The following is a 24612-nucleotide window of genomic DNA, read 5'->3' as shown; positions in this document are numbered from 1 at the left end:
GTTTTTAGCCATTTGCGCTGTCTCGCGACAGTTCGCGCCCGCAGTGACGTCATGCGTCGCGCGATCACGTCTTTCTTCTCGCGATCATGCACCGCGAGAACAACTCAAAACAAGATGGCCGCGCCCGCAAGCAACCACATGGGTAAGTTGGCGACCCGCAACCATGCAGAAAATCTCGCGAACATGCCGGAAAAAAACTTCCGCATCTTTGCGATATTTCTGCTTGTTTGCGATAATTTTAAACATTCTCGCGATAATTTGCGAAGGTTAATTCCGCAAATTCCGCCCACCCCTAGTACAGACACCATCGTTGACCCAGCATGTTTCATCTTTATCCGGCTTCTATGCGTTGCAGGTCCCTTAGTTCCAATCCTGGTTCTCTTTCCTTGGTTTAAAAACTGTCGCAGTTTTTTGGGGGGGCTTTTTGTCTCAGTGCTACAGAGTTGGCTTGAACAACATTTCCCTCAGTTTTGATGGAGTGTTCAATGAGGACCTTTATGTGTGCAGAATGTGTTGGCGTTGGAAGATAGATCATTGTCCTGCCAAACATTAGTAACTGTTGGATAAGAAGAGCGGCACGGGATGAGGTCCTGGAGATTGCATGATTTTTTCTTTGACACCTTCATCCACAAGGGAACGTGGATGCGTGAAGGCTTTGGTGGGGTGAGTTCCTATTCTCAGCTTCCAAAGCATGACCAATGCCCCAGAGCAAAATTTTCCCATAACAGCGATGCTGCCATGGATTACACATATTTGCTGCCACTGGATTCTTTCAAGCAACTGTGTAATTGTCCGATGAACAAGCTTATACTGTTCCTTTGTTTGCACTGGAAAATGCCGCTATGTCTTCACATAACACAGTACACATTAAAAATTCTCTGCAAATTGCCGGCTTCCAGCAAGATCCAGGTGTAATATATTGAACAGGTTGCTCTTGTACAACCACCTTGATTTTGAGTAGTCGCAATAGAAACTATCTTCCCCAGATGGCACCTTCCTCTCCAAAACTCACACAAACTGGGCTCAGGGTTCTAAGGGCTCACAGTTTTCTGAACACAGTTCCGTAGGCTCACTGACCCAGTTCAAGTTGCAGGACCTTTGTCGTCGTGGACACTCTGCACCAGTTCTGATAGTTCGCGTATTTTCTCAGTTCTGGACTCTCAATGCTTTCACTGGTTCAAGGCTCATTGTACACTCACTGGTTCTAAGTGCCTTTCTTTTGCAGATTGTAGCACTCTTCCTAGGACGCCCTTTGGGTTTATGTTTAAAAACTGGAAACGCTGAACAGTCACTGCAGGGTACTAGGTCTCACCCCCTTGTTAGGGTGTTGTGGTGTTTCTTTCCGCTTGTACTCTTGCTTTGTTCAAAAGACTGTGAATGACATCCTACTTTCTCTAGGTTTGGTACCAGGGGTGTACATTGTAGGATAATGACTCTTGGAAATTTCCGTACACCCTGTATAGTTACAAAGTTCAGTAACAATGAAGTTCCCATCAGCTGTTCGTAGTCTTGCCTTATCTAGGAGTTGGTATTGGTTCTGGGGACTTCACTGTCACAGTTCTCAGTCATAATTCTAGGTTCTCTGTAGTGGTTCTGGGACCTCAGTTCTTGTGGGAGTATCTTTGTCCCTTCCTGGTTCTGGAGGAACCTTTGTTCCCTTCTGGTTGTGGGAACACCTTCCTGGTTCTGCAGGAACCTTTGTCCCCTCCTGATTGCGGGAACCCTCTTGATTGTGGAAATCTCTCTGTTACGATTCTCTGTCGTGGTTCTGGTTCCAGGACGACATGTGATTCTGGGACCTTTGTCCACTGTTGGTTCTGGACCCCTTTCTCTGGTTCTGGGCCTCTCCGTCACGATTCTCCATCGTGGTTCTGAGAACCCCTCTGTCACGATTCTCTGTCGTTGTACTGGGACCGTTTTCCCCTCCTGGTACTGGGACGTTTGTCCTGGTTCTGGGAAGCGCTCTGTCACGAAACTGTGTTGTGTTTTTGGAACTTTTGTCCTCTTCTGGTTTATTTATTTATTTATTTGTTGGTTTGTATAGCGCTGGAATCGACTCCAAATGGAGTATCTCTGCGCTTTTCAGGAGCGGGTAAAGCAAAGATAAGAGAAAAGAGGAGCTAGATCTCATTCCTAAACAGCACAGTTTTCAGGAGTTTCCTGATGGTGAGGTGTTCTTTACACTGTCTTAGAGATAAAGGGAGTTTATTCCACAGTGTGGGGCCTGTGATAGATAATGCTTTGTTCCCATGTCTGGCTTTTTTAGCACGGGGGATCACTAAGAAAAGATTGTTGCTAGATCTCAATGATCTAAGTGGGGTGTAGGGAATCAATTTGTTTTGAAGATAAACCGGTCCATGTCCATTTATACATTTGTGGATCAGGCAGCATATCTTAAATTTTATTCTCTGACGGATCGAAAGCTAGTGTAATTGCTCCAAAAGGGGTTTTGAAGCGGTTCTTGGGGGAACATTAAGAACAAGTCGAGCTGCCGTGTTCTGAATGACCTGGAGCTTAGCCAATACGCCTTCGTTGGCAGAGAGCAACAGGCCATTACAGTAGTCGATCCTACTTAAAACCAAGGTCTGAACCAGGGTTCTCCTACAGGAATCCGGTAGGAGAGGAAAAACTTTCCGTAATAGACTGATGGTGTGGAAGCAGATTCCTGAGGTATAGTTAACATGCTGTTTGAAGAGCAGATCTTGATCCAAACGGATCCCTAGATTCTTCACGACCTGTTTGGGTTCGGGAACTATTCCCAGATCGAGTGGCCACCAATCAGGAGTCCATAACATTTTTGCCTCACCAAACAGCATTACCTCCGTTTTACTGACGTTACACTGGAGAAAGTTGGAGGACATCCAGTGTGCCACCGCCTTCATACCAGCAGAAAAAGAGCTTTTTACTTCAGCGGACAGAGTCTTGAAAGGGAAGAGGAGCTGGGTATCATCAGCATACGATACTGGAATAAAACCATATCTCCGCATCACTCTAGCCAGGGGTGCCACATATATGTTAAAAAGGGTTGGGCTTAAACAAGAGCCCTGAGGCACCCCTTTCGAGATCTCAATCTCCGCTGAGCGATAGGTGTCCATGATGATTCTCTGGGAGCGATCGAAAAGAAAGCTTTTTAGCCAGTCAATGGCTTTATCCCTGATACCAGCGTTCGACAACCGGTCAATAAGGATGTCATGTGACACGGTGTCGAACGCTGCTGATAGATCTAAAAGAACCAGGATTACTGAGAAACCCCTATCCTGGTACATCTGTAAATCATCCGTAACAGACAGAAGGGTAGATTCCGTACTGTGTTTAGGCCTGAACCCTGACTGAGAATAGTCCAGGGCGCCAGCAAGTTCGATGTAGTTAGACAGATGGTGGTTGACATGCTTTTCAATCAGTTTCCCTAGGAATGGTAATAGGGATATCGGCCTAAGATTGGCTAAATCGGTCCATGGAATAGAGGTGTTTTTCCTGATGGGTCTAACCAGGGCTCGTTTTCAATCTCTTGGGACAGTGCCTGAACTAAGAGAAAGATTCACCAGTCTTTCAAACATAGGACAAAGCTGTTCAATCAGGACAGGCATAATCCTAGCTGGGATGTTATCATCTGGACTGCCGCTTTTAATCTGTGATGTTAATAAAAATGTTTCTTGTAAAGAAATAGGTGGGAAGGTGTTTAATATATGTTTTTCCTGCTTGGGTTCAGCATCCATCTCAGGCAGCGCCATATCAATAGAGATCCCTCTATTGGCGCATATTATTTTGTCATGGATTAACTCTATTTTTTTAGTAAAGAAACATGAAATTTCATCACATAGCTGTTGGGAGGCTAATTCAGAAGATTCACATGCTGCAGGTTTAGTAAAAGTTTGAAGAATTTGATATAGGACCCTAGAAGAATTGCCTGTAGCTGTGATTTGTGAGGTGATGTGGGTTTTGCGAGCAGTGCGAATAGCTTTGTGGTAAATGGATAGTGAGTCCCAATATTTGGTTCTATCTTCTGCCAAATGAGAGGTTCTCCACCTCTTTTCTAATTTCCTGGCATTAAGTTTTAATGTCCTTAAGTTGTACGAGAACCAGATTTCTTGTTTCTTGGCCGGTCTAGGTTTAAACTGTTTCAGAGGGGCAATGTTATCTATAGTTTCTTTGATGGCTCTGTCAAAGTTTGTGAGGGCAGTTTCAATGTTAATTTGGGGAGGGAAAGAAGGAGAAGCAACATTTTTCTTAAAAGTGGTGTCGGTAACTTTGTGCCATTGTCTACGTATACTAGGTAGTAGAGTTGGACGTGAGGGGATATGCTTCGGATACTGAGTAAGAAATTCAACAATAAAGTGGTCAGTCCAATTAACCTGTCTTGCAGGCGGACAGGAGATCGACGAGAAATTAGATAAAATCAGGTCCAGGGTATGACCTGCCTGATGTGTGGGCCCACAATTACGTTTCAGCAAACCTAGAGAGGACAAGTCAAGTAATAAGGATTGTGCCTCATTACAATTCAGCTTATCACTATGTACATTAAAATCCCCAACTAAAATGAAGTCGCTATTATTATCGACATGTGGGGCAAGTAGCTCCATCAATAAGCTTGAAACATTGTTGCATGGTCCCGGAGGGCGATAAACCAGAGCACCCTTTATATTTTCTTTGGGAGACAGTTTTATTTTGAAAATTAATAATTCGAGTTCAGGAGTGCTTAGTTCTTCTAAAACCAATATGCTTAATTTCCTGTTTGTGCACGATAGCAATCCCACCACCTATTTTCGTAGGGCGGTCCAATCTAACAATTTTATAGTTATTTGGAAATCCCAAGGTTATGGCAGGAGTAGAGTGTGGATTTAGCCACGTTTCCGTAAGGTAGCATATATCAGGTTGTTGAGAGGAAACTAATTCCCACACTTCTGCAGAGTGTTTGGGCAGTGACCTGATATTACACAGGAAGCTTTTCAGCTCGACTGGGGTATGATTGCTTCCAACAACTATGTTCGTTGTAGCAGGGTTGGATAGTTTAGAGTACTGACACCTGTTCGTGGTCGGTGTTTGTGTGGTGCATTGAAAACGTCAGTGGAGGCACGAAAACGGCCCCTCTACCTCAGGGAAATCACCACCTCTGCAACCCTTTAATAATCCGGGGTTATATCCCCGCAATACCTGTGGATTGTAGGTGAACCTCCTCTTGGGCGGTATAGGTGCCTCACATATAGCAGTCCCCATGGCCCCTAGCCCCGTCCTGTCGCGAACGGGCGCAGACGGGCAGGTCTTTGGCTTGTCTTCGGCGCTGTCAATGGCGCCCCTCTGCGCGCAACCGCTGCGCGCTAGGGCCGACGGGTGGCTAAATAGCCCAGTGAAGAGTGCTGCTAGAGGGCTAACCGCTCGACTGTCCCGGGGCTGCTGGGCGTGCCTTGCTCTTGTCTACCCCGCCCTCCGCTCAACGGTATTGGATACCGAGTCGGACCAGGGCGGGTAGCCTGTAACACTGAGCAAAAGACGGACACTGACCCCTAAAGCCCCTCACAGTTCTGGTTCTAGGAGCTTTGTCCCCTTGCGGTCCTGGGACCATCTTTGTCCTCTCCCGGTACTGCTTCTGAGAGCCTTGTCTACCCTTTATTGTACTTGTCCCTTTCTGATTCTGGGACCTTTGTCCCCTTCTGGTCCTGGGACCTCCTTTGTTCACTCCCGGTACTAGTTTTGAGACATTTGTCTTCTTCTGGGACTATAGTTTCCTTTCTGCTTTTTTTTCCCCCCGTGGTTAAGGACTAGCTTCTAGCTGTAGGACAAATGCCCCTGGTTTGGGTACAGTAACCCGCTTTTGGGCTCGCTATAAACCAATTGGACTCATTGCCCAGTTCTTGGGCTCTCTGTATCGACACGCTACTTGTTAGGGAACGTTCATCTTTGTTCAGGGTCCTCTGACCCGCTTCTAGTTCATGATACTTCTGATTGTGTATTTTCTGTCTCAAATCTTAGACTCAATGTCCCGTTTCTACTTCTGTACCACAAACTTTCAAAATCATATTAACTTGACCGCTGTTCCTTTTTTACGGTGTTATACTCTCTAGGTTCGATGTTCGCAGGGTTAACTGTACCAGGGAGTCATTCTGAGTTGTAGTTGTGAGTGACGTGCTAGTATTGGTGGTGGGCTTTGATGGTGGAAGTGTCTGCATCACATTATATTTAATCAGGTAGTACTAGACGGCATAGGCATCGTGACAAAATAAAACTGTTGCCTACACAAATCAACCAACACCATCCGGAATAACGGGTTATATACTCCCTTTGGTGCTTTATTAATGTATCAGCCTCTTCACAAATAAATTTTTAGGTCTCGCCTGACCCAGTGCATGCGCTGGTCTGGCGAGTCTTATTGAGAGGGCTCCAAAAAGTGCTACCAGGCCAGCCTAGAGCTACAGTGCATGTGCGCGGGCGCGCGCGCCGCGCTTTACCGCAATTACTTTCACTTTCGCGGCCGCACGGCTGCTTTGATGTTTGATCGTGATCCCGAATGCGATCACTTTAACTTTCGCGGCCGCACGGCCGCTTTGCATAGCCAATAGGTCTTGCTTTTGGGACCTTATAAGTATTTAATTATGCAACTGTTGCATGGCTAAACACTTATAAGGTCCCAAAGGCGAGACCTATTGGCTATGCCAATGCTTGTTTAAAGTTACCATCAGTGTGGCAGAAGGTTTTATTATTTCTAAATTATTTCTCTCACTTCACTAACACTGCCTTAGTTTTATTCCGGCTTTCAAATGCAGAACAATAGAGTAATGCAGCAGTAGGTTTTATTATTTCAATTATTACTTTCATGTCACTTGTACTGCCTGCCTTTGAAATGAAATTCATATCGTGAAACCCAATCACTAAAAAAAACGTTGAAAATCCACCAGGTGGCAGAACACAAAGGAAGGTCTAATTACCACAAGTGGCCATCTTGTGAGAAGCACAAGTATACAACAGTCTCTTTGATTGTGGAGACTCAATGAGTGTTTGATGCTAGGTTGTTTGCGAGAATTCAGCTCGATGAAGCAAAATGCATCCATGGTGAATGGCTATGGAGTCAATCAGGGGAAAAGCTCAGCAGCCAAGGCTCCGACAGCCACACCTGGTATCGTAGACGTCCACCCACAAAGCACATAGGTTCGCACAGAGTTCAAGAAGGGAGGAGAGGAGATTTTGGTCTCATGTTCTGGCAATGTATGAATTTACGCACTGATCGTTGAGCTGGTTCATACTGGCAAATGCATGTTTCTGAGGTCCTTAGAAGTTTCTCATAGAGCCATAGTAGGGAATATGATTTGGGTTCAGATAGCCTATCTGATGATGTATTTAGGTCCTGAGACCATCTTAGATCCCCTTTGGGAAGTCAAAACTCTACCAGATACATACAAATTCCTCTTTAATTGTCTTGACACCCCTATCACGCCACCCTTCATAGCAGAAACTCTATACATTCATTAAAAGAAGCACTGGTTAACATAGGGGATTTTCTACAAAGAAACAGCAGATTGCCTCACACTGTAGAAAAGGTATGAGCACCCCCTATCAATGCCACTGCCACCAATCAAAGGTTTACACTACTGGCACAAGGCACAGCAAACAGCCCACCATGAAAGGAGCTATGTTTTTGGTGCCCCTCTATTTTGTAATCACTACAAGGCCTATTATTCTGTCAGTGCAGAGCAATCATCAAACATGGCGGATGATCCTGCAGCAGGCTGTGACACTGACTGCTGGCAGGGAAAACAAAGTGCTGGTTCCAGATGATGACAATCATCAAACGAATCCACAAACATGTAAGAAAACATGCATGGGAACAGAGGGTCATGTCCATTTACACGTTCTTTCAGACTGCGGCTCACCAATATCCCCAAACTAGACCACACTGGTGAACGCCAACCCTTTCTGCTATCCTGAGTGTGGACACGGCTGTGATATTACTTTGCTCTGAGGATACGCTTGCCCACTCACGAAAAAACCAGCCGTGAGGCGTCCAGTTTGGGGGCATATGTTTTTTGCATGAACTTCCGGTCTGGCACTCTCTTACATGCTTTGAAAAATTATGCAATGTGTTGCATTTTAGAATAAAAATATTTTGTAAACACGTTTTCTTGTTCTTTGACATTCACAACCTGAACATGGTTAAAGTGGATGCCCCATGAAGCGGGCTCAGCCAGCACTTTCCATCGGGTCATGGTGGCAGGCGCATAGTTATATGGCTTGAATGATGGCTTTGCCCTTCTATCCATGATGCTCCTCTGTCCGTGGTACCCTGAAATAAGTGCCTCTATGCATTATCTGCCACATACCTGAGTGTGTTGCTGGGGTCGCAGGGGCACACTTTGTCACATTTCTGGCCGTAGTAGCCGGGGGCACAGATCCGCTCCTGGCACAGGATGCCCTTGAACCCGGGGTCGCACAGGCAGGCCCCATTGATGTGGTAGCACTTCGCCCCGTTCTGACAGTCACACTTCTCCAAACACTGGAAGCCGTAGGTCCCAATGGGGCACTCCTCCTGGCACCTGCAGGAGAGGTCAAGAGATGTTGAGCATCCAGGTAACATTCTGCAACTGGGCATCAGAGAAAATGGTGCAGAATTACATCTATTACATTTTCCTGGGAATTGCCAAGGCACAATCAGTAATCTGTGGAAAACACAATCACCCTGATGTCTATACCACTATTCCTATTTTCACCTCATTTCTAAAATACATAGTACTATTTATGATGTACAAAGTGCAAATGTATATATCTTGCCCCAAATTAAACAAAGTTACAGTAGAGGTAACATTTACCAATTGGTTATACACTGACAACCTCCAGACCTGAATATCTTTCGGTTTGAAATTTTTAGACTAAAGCTTTCATTACACTGATAAAAAGACATGAATCTTAAACCGATCTTCTATACATTATGGTCAGATTCAAGAAAATGTGGCCACATATTTAACGTTGAAAAAATGGCTCTTGACATGGGACTGCTTTCCAGGGCTTACAGGTAATGATGAACCATCGAGACCTGCGGGCGAAGGGCGCGACAGGCGGTGAATACAACTTGCGCGCTTGCACTTGCAGGCCTACCTCTCATGAATCTGAGGAGAGTGACTGCATTCCTTGGCTCTGACAGGCACTCCTCCTTATGAGATGTGCATGAAGAGATGCACTCAAATCTTGAATTGATCAAGTTACCACTAATCATATTTCAAATCAATATCTCTAAACATTTACTTATGTTCTCTAAATACCTCAATCGGTTATAATACTGAAAAGTGGCTTCATCTTAAAGCATCTAGTAACCTCAGTATACGATCAGCCCTCAACCAAAAGATCTACACATCATTCATTTTGTACAATGACACAGACTTAATCTCACTATATGATTAGTGGAAACAGTCAATCTGAATAGATATTCAAATGGAAATCACTTTTGGTTGAACGAATAATGCTTCCAAATTGAGAAATAAATCCCTTGAAGTATTTCATTGCTATCGCAAAGGTTGGCGCATCAGGTAATTCCAAGGTTTTTGGGATCAGCTGCTTAGCAAATACTCAGATTTGAATAAGAAATACTTTGTTGTTTACCATACAAGAACAACATAGCAGAGCTTGTTCAGCTGTGAAAGTGGTCTTAACGTTTTTGAATTTTTGTTCACAATACATTTCTACCAATAGATAAGATTATTCTAACTTGAAGGATCTTGAAAATAAATGAGTCAAGTTCCAAGGTGTGCACATGACACATAATCCAGTTCAAGCAAGATGGAGTTTATGCACTTTTGGGGTAAAGTAATAGTGTAACATCTTAATCACAGGTAATTCTGCACTGTCAGACTGATGTAACCCTATCCTCTATAGCCAAATCCAAATTTGATCTTGAAATGATTCCACAAGGAGTGGCTAATTTATAAGCCTAAATTGTAAAACGTTTTTTAGCCATTCCTTGAGATTAGAGAATTAAAGTTTGCAGCTATGTTTTCCAAAGACCCACTGTTATCTTGCACTTTCAATAAAATCTATTAGCACATTTAATAGGAGAGATCAAAAGGGAATAGTCCCTTTTTTTTTACATAGCTTAGAATTCCAGTGACTGACATAATTATAGAAGATGCTAGGCTGTGAGTTTAATGTAGCCAAATCACTCTCCAATTCTAAACATACAGATAGATATTTACAGGAGAGTAACCCTGGGCGTAGTTCTCGTAGTAGTGCTACGTGTAGCTACGCAAAGTGCACTTTGCACTACGCGAGATACGCGTAGCACTACGCGAACTGCGTAGTGCGCTCTTCACAATGGTTGCACAGTGCCAGATGCTTGTCCACACTGTGCAATCATTGAAAACGGCATCTTGCACAGTGCGAGCTGTCGTTTTCTGCCGCTCGAGTAGATTTTTACTCGAGTAGCAGATTTCTCATCGCGAGCGGTCGCGAGCATACGCGACCACTCACAATGAGAAACCTGACCTCCCCGCATTGAGAATCTCGCCGGGAGGTTTATTTTCCACGCTCGCGATTGGCAACTTGATGTTGCTGATCACGAACGAGGAAAAAGTCTCACCGGGATGTCATTTTGCTCACTCGCGGTCGCCAACTTGAAGTTGAGGACCGGGAGCGAGCAAAAATTGCTAACTACGCTACGCGATTTTGCACTGTGGTACGTGCAATTCGAGCAGCGCGAAGTAGCACAATCTACACAAACTTCGCGAGCATCGCGTAGTTGTCTGCCCAGGATTACAGGAGAGCTGACTAGTATTTATCAAGTACTTTTTGAGCCTTCTAACTAAATCAAAGTGATACCTAGTAAAGCAAGTATTTGAGTAAAGCTTAAATGAATCCACATTTGTAGTCATGATCACATCTTTGCTTGCACCATCCATAATCCTGGTTCTAGAAGACTTTAGAAATCAAGGCATTCTAATATTGCTTTAGAGGCTGGTAGACGATGCTGACGAGGAGGTAAATCAGCATGGGTTAATGTCTTCTTTAACACTGTTTACCTCTGCTGGAAGGGAGAATCTTTCATTACACCACATAATAAGATCAAACAATATTTCTTTAATTAGGTCATGAACGCTAGTTATTCAAAATCAGTCCTTATAACTATTGTTAGGTAAATATTAAAGAAAATACCAGTTGAATGTCAAGATCAGCAATAATCAGACGATTCTAATGGTAATATTTAAGGTCAGATTCTGTTGAGAATCTATTAGGCTGAAAAGATTATTCTGAAAATACTCTTTCAACGTTGTTAGTGTAAAAGCCACATCAATGTCATAAAGATGATATTTTTCCTTTACACCACTTATTCAAATTCTTCCTAAAATTTTATTGTGCCCCACATGCCATGCGCGAGAGCTCCTGCCATCTTCTAGCTACATCTTGTTCGAGTGCTGTATTGCTAAACTTAATAGGGAAAATGGCCTGAAAGACTCAGCTGGCTGGATCTTTAAATGTTTGTGGATTATTATAGTTTAGGCTGACCTATAGATGACTCAAGTCAGTTAATATTAGTCAAGTTAAGATTTATTTTAATGTACAGGAGCTAATCAAGTATATATGTTAAAAAAACTAATATTAAACCCATGTGGATGAGACCTTTGATTTGTTTCAGAGGGTGTATAGCAATATGACCACCTTCAATATTTATTTTGTGACCCAGGAGTGATAATAATTCTGTTTAAATATTTCTGGAGGTACAGCCATTGATATAAAGATTATATTTCAGTTTAATTCTATTAATTTTAATCCTTTCTAACTTTTTTTTATGTCTCTCACAATCATCGTGCATAATCCTGTGATCTGGTAGCTACAATATTTGTAAGTTTGTTGTTAAATGTACCTAAGGACATTCACTAAGTGGCTGGGTAGTGGGCTGAAGTTTTTGTGAATTACTATAGTTTCATATCAAGTAACAGATGACCCAGCCATTTATATCACTTAGTTTTATCAATATAGGAGCACATTGATTTTCACATATTTTATAATTATTGTGTTCCTTAGTTTATCAAAGCTTCATGGGAAAAAAAGATTAGCAGTTTCCTTAATGAAACTCTCCTCTTCTCGACATATCCTTATTATTTTAGGTTATACATGGTCTTATATTATTGCTGGAACACCTTTCTCAGATGGAAGGCTAAATGTCAAGCACTGTTCTTTAATTCAACTATGGTTCTTTTGCAGCTTTGAGTTTCACTCTCTACGGCTGATCCATGCAGAGGTTCAGGATATCCATTTACGGTAGATTTCCATGCAGTTGATTTAAAAGCAGCAACCTTTATTAGATGGTGGCTATCCTTAAAGTGATACATTGATATGGCACTCCTTATCCCAGTACAGAATTCTCAATCACCCTCCTTCCTCCATTCTACAAACCATTTTATACACAGCATCTCCACACTGACCAGACCTTTCCTCTTCATAATCTTCTACAATCCCTAAGCCATTTAACAATAACATATAATTTGAATAGATCAATACTGGTGCTTCCTCTCTTGCTATGGTGTTTGCTCTAAAACTCCCTTTTTATTGTACAGCATTCCACTGTTCTGCAGCCAAACTGTATCAATAAATACCATACATTTATACACAGATGATTATCCTACCTTTTGCTTTGTCTATGTTTTATCTTATTAATAATATTATAAATAATGGTACATCTACAATGCTGAATTTGTGTGTTGCACCTCAGACAAAACGTATTAATCTTTTTCCATCAAAAAGTGCTTATCTGTTTCCTAGCATTTTATTTTCTTGGTATGAAAAAACAACTGAAGCATGTTGAGGCCTATGAAAGAAGGCTCTAGATCAGATTACTGCAAACAGTTCACATATCAATCTAGCTAATTATTCGGATTTAATGACAAAAGGAATATGCTAAACACAACAAGCAGAAAAATCAATACCTTAAGGACCATTATGGTAAGGCAACTAATATGATAATCTTTTTTCATGGAATTACATTTTTCACCAATCCAAAAGCCCAATAGTAGTGAGCAGTGGTGAGCGGTTAGTGCTCTAGCGCACAGTAGCCTCGTCACCTGTTCCAGGCCGCCATTATGAAACGCTGCCGTGGTGCAGACACGCCGATGGCTTGCCTAAGGCAAGCTCGTCAGCACCCGTCCGCATCTGAATGGGTCCAGGGGCCGGGAATGCTACCTCTGCATCCTTAGGTAAGCTGATTTATCTTACTTCTCAACTGCTCGCTCTTCGCCCCATTGCTACAGGAGCTTGTCCCCCTCTTCCTGATTTAGATCAAGCTGGAGCAGGCAGAAAGTGCCCACACTGTAACTTTATGACCACTCCCCAGCACCCAAAGCTTGCACCCTCTCCAGTTGACCAATCTGTGCATTGTAAATTTAACCCTACACAGGATTTTAGTGGTTTTAGGTTTTTTAATCTAAATTACCATTTACTAGTAAAATTTCACTGGGACATTTTTTACTTTCTTATGGATCAGGACACGGATGTGATCTTTCTAACAGAAATCTGGCTCAAAGATGCTTCAGGGCCAGATGTTATTTTTAGCTCCACCCCCTATTGCTATTATTTTTAAAGAACACTTTATGTGCAAAATAGATAAGCTGATATGTGACGCCATAAATTTCCTTCAGTGCAGCTACTAGATCAGGTTCTCCGCTTGTTCCTGCTCAGTAATGAGCAAGCTTACCTTGCCAGTCATGGAACAATTCACTCAACTGCTGAATGCTTCCTTGACAGAAGTCATTGTTCCCTAAGCGTGGATGCTAGCCTTAGTCACACCTTTGCTAGAAAAAACAAATCTTGACCATCTTATATGGTCAAATTATAGGCCTGTATCGCTCTTGCCTACCATGGTCAAGGTGTTGGAGAAACACGTTAACCTGCAGCTCTCATTCTACATTGAACTAAATGGTTTATTGCACCCTTTACAATCAGGCTTCAGGACTGGTCACATTTTTATTGCTACTATCTAAGAACTTTCCCTTGTACGGAGCTTTCATTTATCGCCTATCGGGCAACGCGGCTAATTGGAGAGCTAGTATTTCCAAAGCTCTTGCATCGCCTATCCTTAAATATTATAATTTTACTATTTTGGGTGACCTTAGCATCCATTTTGACAAAGTGCATTGCAGTACTGCTTCTTCTGTAATAGAAGACCTTGCGATTCTTAATTTTCAACTCATCACAAACTTCCCCACTCATTTTGCTGGCTATATGTTGGATTCCATATTCACCAACCTTAATAGTTTACAAACTGTCTAGCCTATCCCTTTGTCATGGTCTGATCATTTATCAGTCCAGTTCTTTCTTTCCATTGAATTAAGAGCCCAAATGAGAGAGAATCAGACAATATACTCTGGCAGGAGCTGGTCAAATCTTAATGTCCCTACCTTTAAATCTCTGCTGAAGCTAATTGTCCCACGCTGAGTTACTCAGTAGAATCGGACGTTCATTGATGTGTTAGATCCACTACTAGTAGAAAACATCATCATATTTTCCCCCCTGCTCTATGGTACAATGACTCATTGTACCAACTTAAAAATTGTGTAAAGGTTTGGAAAGAGGATGGCAGAAAACTTACGAGTGTGAGGATAGATTAAGATATTTTGGGAAACTGGGTTCTTGTTGCAGTACTACCCCACCCCCATTTTGTGTCTGGATTCTGATGCAACTTTGAATGTGGTGTACTGGTTCCCTGCTAATCAGGTCCCCAGTACCAGTGTTCTTTCCCTAAAACTGTTCCACAATTGGCACAACTTCAGCAATCCCTGTAAGTCCCTAGTATATGGTACCCCTGGTACCAAGGGCACTGGTACTGAAGAGGGCCCTCTAGGGCTGCAGCACACATTGTGCCACCCTGGGGACCCCTCACCAAAACCATGCACATTGCCAATGCAGGCTGAGTGTCTTGGTGCAGAGAAAACCGAAGAGTCAACATGGCACAGAGCCCTGTGTTGCCATGCCCCCATACACATGGATGAGGTATAGGTAAGTCACCCCTACTGCAGGCCTTGTTGCCCTAAGGCAGGGTGCACCACATCCCATGTGCAGATACATCTGCATAAGCAGATATGACCCTGCAACATCAAGTTCATTCTTGGATATTGTAAGTGCACGGAGAAGCCATAGGGAGTACATGGGCTGGGGACTTGTCATTATGAGTTTCCTAGTTCCATGATGGCTTCACTATACTCAAAGATCTTGTCAATAAATCCTCACTAATGCCAGTGTTGGATGTATCAATAAATGCACACAGGTGACCATTTCGAAGGTCTCCTGAAAAACTACACCACCAAACATGTTTCTCACCTCATGGGGTGAGAGCCAGCGCTCTCAGAGGCCGGGAACAAAGCCTACTCTGGGCAGAGATACTTCACATCTCCTCCAAGCCAGGGTGGTCTTCCAAGTTGGGAAGCTTCAAAGACGATGCTGCTTTTGAACTGTGAACCAGGCAGCTCCAGCTAGTGGAGGATGCCCACCTCCCTTTTCTGCTCCACTTTGGCGGGAGGACAGGCGGGAAAATTAGGTAAATTAGAAGGTGGGTCCATATTCAGCCAGCAGCACCCTTTAAGTGGGGAAGGTGGTGTGGAGACACTTTTTAATTTGCTCCATCTTGGATTGAGGGAGAATTAGCCAATTAGGGTCAGGGTAGTGCCCCTTCCCACAGGAAGTGGTCACTTAGAGGGTGTAGACACCCTAAAGGTAGGTAGCCCATTGGCTACTAGCTGTCACTCCCTTTAACGTCCATAAATTCAGTATTTAGGTGGCATCCCTGGACCCTGAACTGAGATTCAATGGATACAGAGAAGAAAAAAACAAAGCGGAGCTGCTGACCTGAAGTCTTAAGCCCTGCTGCAGAAAATTGGCACCAAACCCTGCCTGTTGCTAGCCCATCATGGCCAGCTGTCTCACCCTGCCACTGTGAGACCTCCAAGAACCCTGGAGCTCCTCCAGCCTTTCACAAATTGCCACAGAACTCTCTTGGAGTACAGGTACTACTCTCCTGCAGCCCGCAGAAGCCGAAACCGCAAAGTCTGGTTTGTCAGCTTGCTGCTCCCAGGCGATTTCGAAGCAGTACACGAATCAAAAGGGGTCCACCAGCTTTGCAGGCTCAAATCTGTCTCCTCACCAAGTTTGGGGACACCAGGATCTACCGGAGCTGTGCCACACCAATACCCGGGTGCCTAACCTCCAACTGCATAAAGCAAGAAGAAGAGTCCAATCCAGACTCCAACTGCCCAGGAAGCAAGCACCCATCGACAGACTTCACGACCCCTGAGATCAACTTTGTGAGAGGCCCAGCTGTCCCCAAATCGCCTCTCCAAGCTGCCTGCAGATGATGCCCATATTGTGGTATCTCTATCATCAAAGGATAACCACAAAGCAGAATCCCTCAACACCTGAGTTGCTCAAGTTTCATTGTGTATGAATATGAACTCACTGAATCTTAATGGGGACAGGATGGAGTTTCTGCTGCTGGGCAACCACCCCACTTATGGGGTCCTTGTCTGTGGCCATAAACTATGGGTATGACTCTTTCTTCAGTTTATATGGTAAAAATCTGGGGGTATGGATTGAAGACAAGTTATCTATGAACTGCAAGATCAATAAAGTAGCTGCCACTTGTTTCGGCATCCTTAAATTGATAAGGAAATTCTTGGCATGCCTCCCGGTCCCTGCTCAAAGAACTGTAGTCCAGGCCCTGGTAATCTCCAGACTGGACTATGGTAATGTCTTGTATCGGGGTATTGCAAAATTTCTGTTCAAACGGCTTCAGATCGTAATAAATGGCCATTAAGTTCTCTATTAAAAACTGTCATTTTTTTATTTAAAGAAAAGCAGGAAGTCCTTAGCATCCCGTATCCACTCCAGGAAGTGAAAGGTTTTGCCAAGTTAATTAATATGTATTCCAGTCCTAAGCAGTATAATAGTCATGCAAGTCACATAATTCAGTGACTCTTAGTATGTTGTTGACTGATAGTCTTACTAGCTGAAGATCATACATCGTCTTGTTATCCTGCTCATCCTAAACCTAAGCATTATTGTCCTCCAAGGGTTATTTGTCTTTACACAAAACACCTCAATAATATCATTCATCCACAAGTAAAATGCTATCTGCATATTCCAAAGCTTAGACTAAACCTGTCTAACAACTGAGTCTCAATTGATAAAGGTTCATGAAATGATAGTGAAGTTGCAACTTGATCCACATGTTTAACCACATGAAGAAAAGAAGGCGATAAATGAGAAATAATCAACGTAATGCTTATTTTGGTGTCTCTGGAAGGAATGACAAAGCGTACCTCCTTGTGCAATGCTGACCTCCCTGGATCTATCCCATCTACTTCATGTAATGCTTCTAAAACACCCGTCAATTCAGACTGTTAACAAACCGAGAGCCAGAGTCACACAAGGTCATAGATCTGCATGGCTGTGGACGCAGGTATGTTTATCTTACACATACAATTGCCTCGAGTTACTGTCTTCTTTTACTAGTACTATGTTTACTCATGCACAACATTACCTCCTCGTTAGTCATCCTCGCCACATGACTAACGAAGTGAGCTTCAGCTCCACACCAGAACCCTCCAAAGCAAAACGTTAGCCTCCCATGCCTCCCATCCCTTCCCAATATGGCCGACCCATACACCCCATGACCACTATAAGAGGTGGGCCGGCCCAACCCCAAAGCCTGTTTATTTTGTTCTGCGCACGTCTCTCCAGAGCGTCAGGTAAGTGGTGCTTGCATTAGCAGGTACATGGGTCTCGGGTTGGAGGTCCTGCTCTAGCGGACCCTAGGGGCTTGGACTCTGCTTTCCCCCCTTTCCCCCGGTGTGTTTGTGTTGAGCCGGTTAGGCTCTGCTATAGCGGGCCAAGGGTGTCCAAGGGGGGTGGGGATGTATGGGGGTCGGCGCTGCCTTGCCTCCTATGTTTTTCCCCTAGGTGCCTGTTATCCCGTTCTCTGTTCAGTCCATGCAGGAATCCTTCCGTGTTTAGGTCGCTGCCCGCCTGCTCCTCGTGGCGTTCTTACAGGCGGCTGCTGTTCAGGTTGTTTCCGCCACCCGCCTGCCCCTTGTGGCGCTCTAGCGGGCGGCTGCTATGCGGGTAGTTTGGCTGCCCACCTGCCCCTCGTGGCGTTGTGGCGGGCGGCGGCTATGCGATTTGTTTCACCGCCCGCCTGCCCCTCGTGGCGCTCTAGCGGGCGGCTGCTATGCGGGTAGTTTGGCCGCCCGCCTGCCCCTCGTGGCATTGCGGCGGGCGGCGGCTCGATTTCTTGTTTTTTCCCCTTGTTCGTGCCACCCGCCTTCGTTTCCAGGCGCTTTGGCGGGCGGCGGCAGTTGTGCGGATTTCCCTACCTTGCGATCCGTCGTGCGATGGTGCGGCGGTCCTCGTTTTGGGTGAAAGCTATTTTGACTCCCGCTTTTCCCCCTCTTATGGGCCGCCTCTCTCTGCCGGCACTTCTGTGCCCCTCGGCGGGTGGCGGCATTGCTCCGCTGCTCTCGCTGTTCTATCGGCGTAGGGCTCTCCCCTGCTGGTCTCGTCCTTCCGGGGGTGGGGTTTGGTTCTGGGCTGGTCCAGCGCAAGTGTTGCCTGTCGATTTAGGGCTGACCCACCCTTTTCCTGCCTACTTTTAGGGGCGACTGTTTCTTTTGCATCCCGTGGACTTCAGTCTATGCTGGGCTGCTGCTGGCTTTTGTGCTTGTGTTCCTGCGTGGTTTCTGCTCATGGAACGTGGGGACGTCCCTGTGGGGGAGGACCCGCCCTCCCAGGTGCCTCCTGAGGCGATCACTCTTTAGTCTATTCAGAACATGATTCAAACTGCGGTGACGGCTGCTTTTGTGCAGCGCTCTGGTGGTCAGGGTCCCTCTTCTCCTAAACGTCCTCGCTTGGACCCCACCTCGGTTTCGGACGCTGAAGGGGAGGCGGAGGATCTCCGGGGGCGCTATGTCCAGGGACAAGAGTTGCGGGATGTTCTCCTGCACATCAAGCAGAACTTGGCTTTTCCTGCTCCGGCAGCTGCAGAGCTCTCGGAGGAATTTTTCTTGCAGTACCAGCGTAAGGAACCGGAGTCTCTGCCTCTTCATTCTTCCGTTAAAAAGGTGTTGGAGGGGGAATGGATGGAGATTGACAAGCAGGCCTTCCCGAGGTACCTGGCGAAGTACTACACCATCCAGGACTTTGCCAAGGATTACCCTCCCTCTGTGAAGGTGGACTCTCTGATGGCGGGGCTTTCCTCGCAGGGTTCCATCATTTCCGAGGACGCATCTCCCTCGGACCCTGTTGACTGACGGGTGGAGGCCGCGGCGAAGCGGGCTTCTGCGGCGGCCAATTTTTCCATTCGTGCCTCTGCCTACCTGTCGTACACTGTGCAGTCCTTGTTGAAGGATTTCCAGTCCTTGGCGGAGCTGTTGGTCCAGGGGGCGGATGTGGTTCCTACCCTGGCGCTTATGGAGCAGCAGACTCGGCTCCTGTTTGACATCTCCTTCGACACATTGGGGGCCTCGGCTGCTGCTGGTGGCGCTGCTATTCAGGCCCGGTGCCAGATTTGGTTGCGCAACTGGAAGGCTGAAGCTGCCAGAAGGCTTTGCTGATGAGGATTCCTTTTGCCGGGCCAAAGCTCTTCAGGTCTTCCCTTGAGGACATGGTCAAGAAGTCGGCTGAGGACCGGAAGCTGCTGGCTCCCCTTCGGTCGTCCAGGGCCCGCTTTCCGGGTCCCAAGAGAGCGTTTTCCACCTCGTCCACGCCCAGGGGGGGTGCGCCCTTTCGCGGTAGGGGTCGCAGCCGGGGCGCCCCCTTCTTCTCCAAATCCCGGTCTCAGCCTGCTGCTTCCACCTCTGCTCCCAAGTCCTGACTGTCTTCTGGACCAGCCAGGTGGACTCCCGGTGGGCGGCCGACTCCGCCACTTCCTTCCAGCGTGGGAGTCCTCTGTCTCGGACCTTTGGGTTCTTCGGATCGTGAGGGAGGGTCTCTCCATCTCCTTCAGTTCCCCTCCTACAGACGCCTTCCGCGCTACCCCGCTGCCTTCCTCTCCGGTCAAACGGGCGGCCTTGCTCGCTGGCATCCAGGACCTGCTTGTGAAGGGGGCCATCCGGCCTGTTCCTCCATCTCAGTGGGGCTTCGGCGTCTACTCCATCCTGTTCCTGGTAAGGAAGGTGTCTGGGTATTTTCGACCTGTCTTGGACTTAAAGCGGGTGAATTCGTACATTCCTCACACTAAGTTCAAAATGCTTTCGCTAGAGGAGATTCTGCCACTACTGGTCCAAGGGGAGGTGGTGGCATCTCTGGACCTGTTGGATGCCTATCTCCATGTGCCAGTTCACCTGTCTTCTCAGCCCTTCCTCAGGTTCTGCGTGGGTTCCCACCACTACCAGTTCCAGGTACTGCCTTTTGGTTTATCGTCTGCCCCAAGGGTGTTCACCAAGGTTCTGGCACCCTTGGTGGGCATTCTTCACCGGGGGGGGGATCAGGGTGTTTCCCTACCTGGATGACTGGTTAATTTCTGCTTCTTCTTTTTTGAAGGGGAGGCTTCACGTCCGGAAGGTCTGCGAGGTCCTTTCTGCCCACGGGTTCCTGATCAACCTGCGGAAGTCCCACCTCGATCCCACCCAGGACTTGGTCTTCATTGGGGGCCAGTTGGACTTGCTACGGGGGAAGGTGTTCTTGCCCCTGGAACGCCGCAATGTCTTGTGGCGGGATCTGGGGGCTCTTCTGGGGTGGGAGTCTGCTCCTGTGAGTCTGTGGTTGAGGGTTCAGGGGTTAATGTCTGCCACCATCAATGTTCTCCCCTGGGCTTGCCTCCACCTATACCCCTTGTTCAATCACCTCCTGTCTCTGTGGGACCCCTGCTCCGAGGACTACGATGTTTCGGTTCGGGTGTCCCCCCAGATCCGGTCCGACCTGGGCTGGTGGCTTGTAGCGTCCCATCTCTCGGAGGGCCTTCCTTTTCTGGTATCCCCATCCCGGGTGGTCATGACCGATGCCAGTCACCTGGGTTGGGGGGCGACCTTGGGGTCCTGGTCAGTTCAGGGTGAGTGGGGTCCTCTTCTGTCCCACTGCTCCTCCAACTACCGCGAGATGAAGGCGGTCCTGCTGGCTTGCCGGGACTTTGCTACCTCTCTCCGAGGTCATCATGTTTTGGTTCGGACGGGCAACCAGGTGGTGAGGTGTTACATCAACCACCAGGGGGGTTGCCGGGTGCGCTCCCTGTGGTTGCTGTCATGGGAACTGTTGTCCTGGGCGGAGGGAACAGTCTTGTCTCTCAGGGCTGTCTATCTCCCGGGGTCGGAGAATGTGGTGGCGGACCATCTCAGTCGGGTGTTCACTCCCTTGAGTGCCCTCTCCCTGTCATCGGCGGTCTTTCGGCGTCTGGTGGCCCGGTTTGGCCTTCCCCGGGTGGACTTGTTTGCGGAGTCGGACAATGCCCTCCTGCCCTGCTTTTGCGCTCTCCAGCCATGTCCGGGGGTCTGGAGGGTGGATAGTCTGTCTTTCCCGTGGCCTCGGGGTCTCCTTTATGCCTTTCCCCCCTTTCCCTTGATTCCTCGGGTCCTCTGCAAGATCTGTTTGGACCAGGCCCTGGTGCTCTTGGTGGTTCCCGGTTGGGTGCGCCGCTCCTGGTATCCTCTCCTGGGCGAGCTGGCGATTCAGCCTTGTTGGCCGATACCGGATCACCCGTTCCCCTTGAAGGGGCCTCCTCTTCCAGGGGCGGTGTTGCGCCGGTTCCATCTGCAGGCTTGGCTGTTGAGCGGGTGACCTTGTTGGTCCAGGGGTGTTCCCCGGGAGTGGTTGCTTTGTTGCAGGGTTCCCGGAGGTCTTTGACCTTGCTGTCCTATTCTCGTCACTGGTCCTCCTTTTCCCGTTGGTGCAACCTGCTGGGTTCTGACCCGGTGTCTCTGGACCCCATGAGGGTTCTGAATTTCCTGGCGGGAGGGTTTTTCCCTGGGGTTGGCTACCTCCACTCTGAGGGCTCAGCGGGTCTTCCGCAGTCCGGACCTGGACCTGCTGGATTCCTTGGTGGCGCAATTGCTGCAGAGCTTTTCTCTGCGGCGGACTCGGGCTGTTTGCCTGTCCCCTCCTTGGGATCTTCCCTTGGTCCTGCGGGCTATGCAGGGTCCCCCTTTTGAACCCCTTCAGTCGGTGGATCCGAAGTTCCTCACCTTCAAGGTGGTTTTCTTGGTCGCCATTGTCTCGGCTGGCCGCATGGGCGAGCTGGGGTCATTCCTTCGGTCTCCCCCCTTCTTGCGGGTCCTGCCGGACCAGCTGGTCCTGCGCCATGATCCCTGTTTTCTGCCTAAGATTCCCTCTCTGGCTAACCGCTCTCATGGGGTGTCCTTGCCTTCCTTTTCCCCGGCGGTGGATGTCCCCCTGTCCTTGTTGGATGTCCGTCGGGAGGTGGAGATTTACTTGGCCCGCACCTCCTCTTTTTGTCAGTGTGACAGCTTGTTTGTTACCTTTGGTCCGGTGCGTTCTGGTCACAAACCTTCTGTGTCTACTCTGAGTCGCTGGCTGAAGCAGGCTATCCTGCTGGCGTACGACTCACAGGGTTCTGACCTCCCGGGGGTTGTCCAGGGTCGTTCCACCCGGAGTGTCTGTGTGTCTTGGGCCTCGTTTAAGGGTGTGTCCACTGACAAGATTTGCCGGGCGGCTACGTGGTCTTCTCCCCACATGTTTAAGGAGCACTACCGGGTGGTCCTGGGGGGCTCTCCTCCTGGGGATTTTGCGGGTGCTGTTCTGAGTGCAGGTTCTGCCATCCCTTGATTTATCCTTTGTATGGACTGTGTTTTATTCTGTGGTTTTCATTGCACAATGGATTAAAGTTGTTTTGTTAACCTGTTTCCGCCTTGATGGTGTTTTCTTGGGTGCCGTGAAGCCTTTTTGGCTTGGGTATGTGCTCACTTCATTAGTCATGTGGCGAGGATGACTAACGAGGAGGTAATGCCCCGATTACTTACCGGTAATCTTCATTACTCCGAGTTAGTCTTCCTCGCCACATGAGTTCCCGTCCCTCCCTCCCTGTCTGGCTATCGGCTTCATGTTTGGCTTGGTAGTTTCAGGCTTTGGGGTTGGGCCGGCCCACCTCTTATAGTGGTCATGGGGAGTATGGGTCGGCCATATTAGGAAGGGATGGGAGGCTAACATTTTGCTTTGGAGGGTTCTGGTGTGGAGCTGAAGCTCACTTCGTTAGTCATGTGGCGAGGAAGACTAACTCGGAGTAATGAAGATTACCGGTAAGTAATCGGGGCATTAACCGAGTACCACCCTGCAAACAGTTGGAGATGCTCTCTTTTCAAGGGCAGGAGTTAATTCATTTCCGAGATGAGAAAAGAAAGGGAAGACTCCAAAAGCTGGCAATGATGAAGGGGTTTCTATGCGAGGATAAATGTTTTCCAAGTGGATAAAAAGAAGGAAAAGTGCAATTCCCAAATGTGAAGGCATTTTCCCTGCAAAGCTGCAAATGCTAATTCACAAATGTTTTCCAGAAGTACGTCTAGAAACCTGCAAATGGCGCCGTTTTCCAGGCTTGCTCTGGAACCCTTTGCGGATAAAGGTTTACAGCTTTTTTATGATTCAGACCCGAGGGGTTCAGGCATTGAATGCGTGCGACGGTGTGAATTGGGAACAGAACGTCACAAGCCTCTTCCTTCCTGTGAATAAAGCATTCACTGCCTGTTGAAGAAACAGTGAAGCATTGTCTCTGCTTAGAGTACTCCTTGGGTTCGGGGCCAGGCACCCGCCTCATCACACAGATCCATACTAACAGGCAGCCACTTTGAAAGAGACTTGCATTAAACCTTCTTTAAACACCGGCATGCCACGAATTGGTTTATTGTACCGACACAGAACAGCGAGGTACATGTAATTTATTGACCTGTTTGAGAAGCGGCTCACGTTTCAAGCGCTGCCTGACTTTCATTGCTCCGGCTAAAATTTAGCCCAGCTGGATTTTCATTCCTGTATCCATAAATAAACTTGCAAAACACCTCTCGCAGTAATTACTGTAAGTGTCCCAGAGAAATTACTGTGGCGCCTCAGCAGCCAGTTCTGCTTCCGGTGAATCAGGCAAGAGTGGCGCGTGCGGCCTGATGAGAGGGAGAGCCAAGGCCGGGTACAGATCAGAGGGAATACAGATTGGTTGTGGGGCGCGCATACTTTGGGTAAAAGACTATTGCTTGGGGGTGGGAGCGTCACTGCAGGAAAAGGGTCCTGCATTTTGGGTGAGGGGCGAGCCTGTTCCTTTCCTGAGGGCTTCCTGGACAGTGGGCTTTTGTATACTGTGAAAGTATTTCCTCTGGTTTTCCCCTCTCCCTGCTTTGCACTCCTGCAGGCCTCCCATTGGCTGGGAGCCTTGTTCTCTTCCCCACTCTCTCTCTCTGTCTCTTTCTCTTCAGTAACATACTTTTAAAGAGTCTGCAAAGGAAAGTTTGACCAGAGGTGTTCTGCCTTTGCCATCACTGAGGGGCTATTTACACCTCATTCAGACTGAGAGGAAACAGAGAGGGGCCTACTGACTGAAGCTGCAGCTACTGCTGTGAGAGTTACCTAAACATTTAGTAAACATTTGGATAAACTTTCTTTTCACGTGACCACTCCCAAGTGAGGCTGAGTTTCACCAGGCGCAGGGCTCCACTTCAGGAGCTT

The 24612-nt window shown here is 47.1% G+C and overlaps 1 protein-coding gene across 1 annotated transcript in view; it reads right to left on the bottom strand.

Moving 5' to 3' along the window:
- MEGF11 (multiple EGF like domains 11) overlaps window positions 1–24612 on the bottom strand; it is a 1813102-nt gene that overhangs the window by 686828 nt on the left and 1101662 nt on the right. Inside the window, exon 9 of the mRNA XM_085644629.1 lies at window positions 8310–8522. Coding sequence (XP_085500755.1) covers window positions 8310–8522 — 213 coding nt within the window. The remainder of the gene's footprint in view (window positions 1–8309; window positions 8523–24612) is intronic.

This window comes from Triturus cristatus, chromosome 3_1 (genome assembly GCF_964204655.1).
Source record: "Triturus cristatus chromosome 3_1, aTriCri1.1, whole genome shotgun sequence".
Lineage (NCBI taxonomy): Eukaryota > Metazoa > Chordata > Amphibia > Caudata > Salamandridae > Triturus > Triturus cristatus.
Note: the sequence above shows the minus strand (reverse complement) of the source record. Positions and strands in the feature narration are given on the sequence as shown.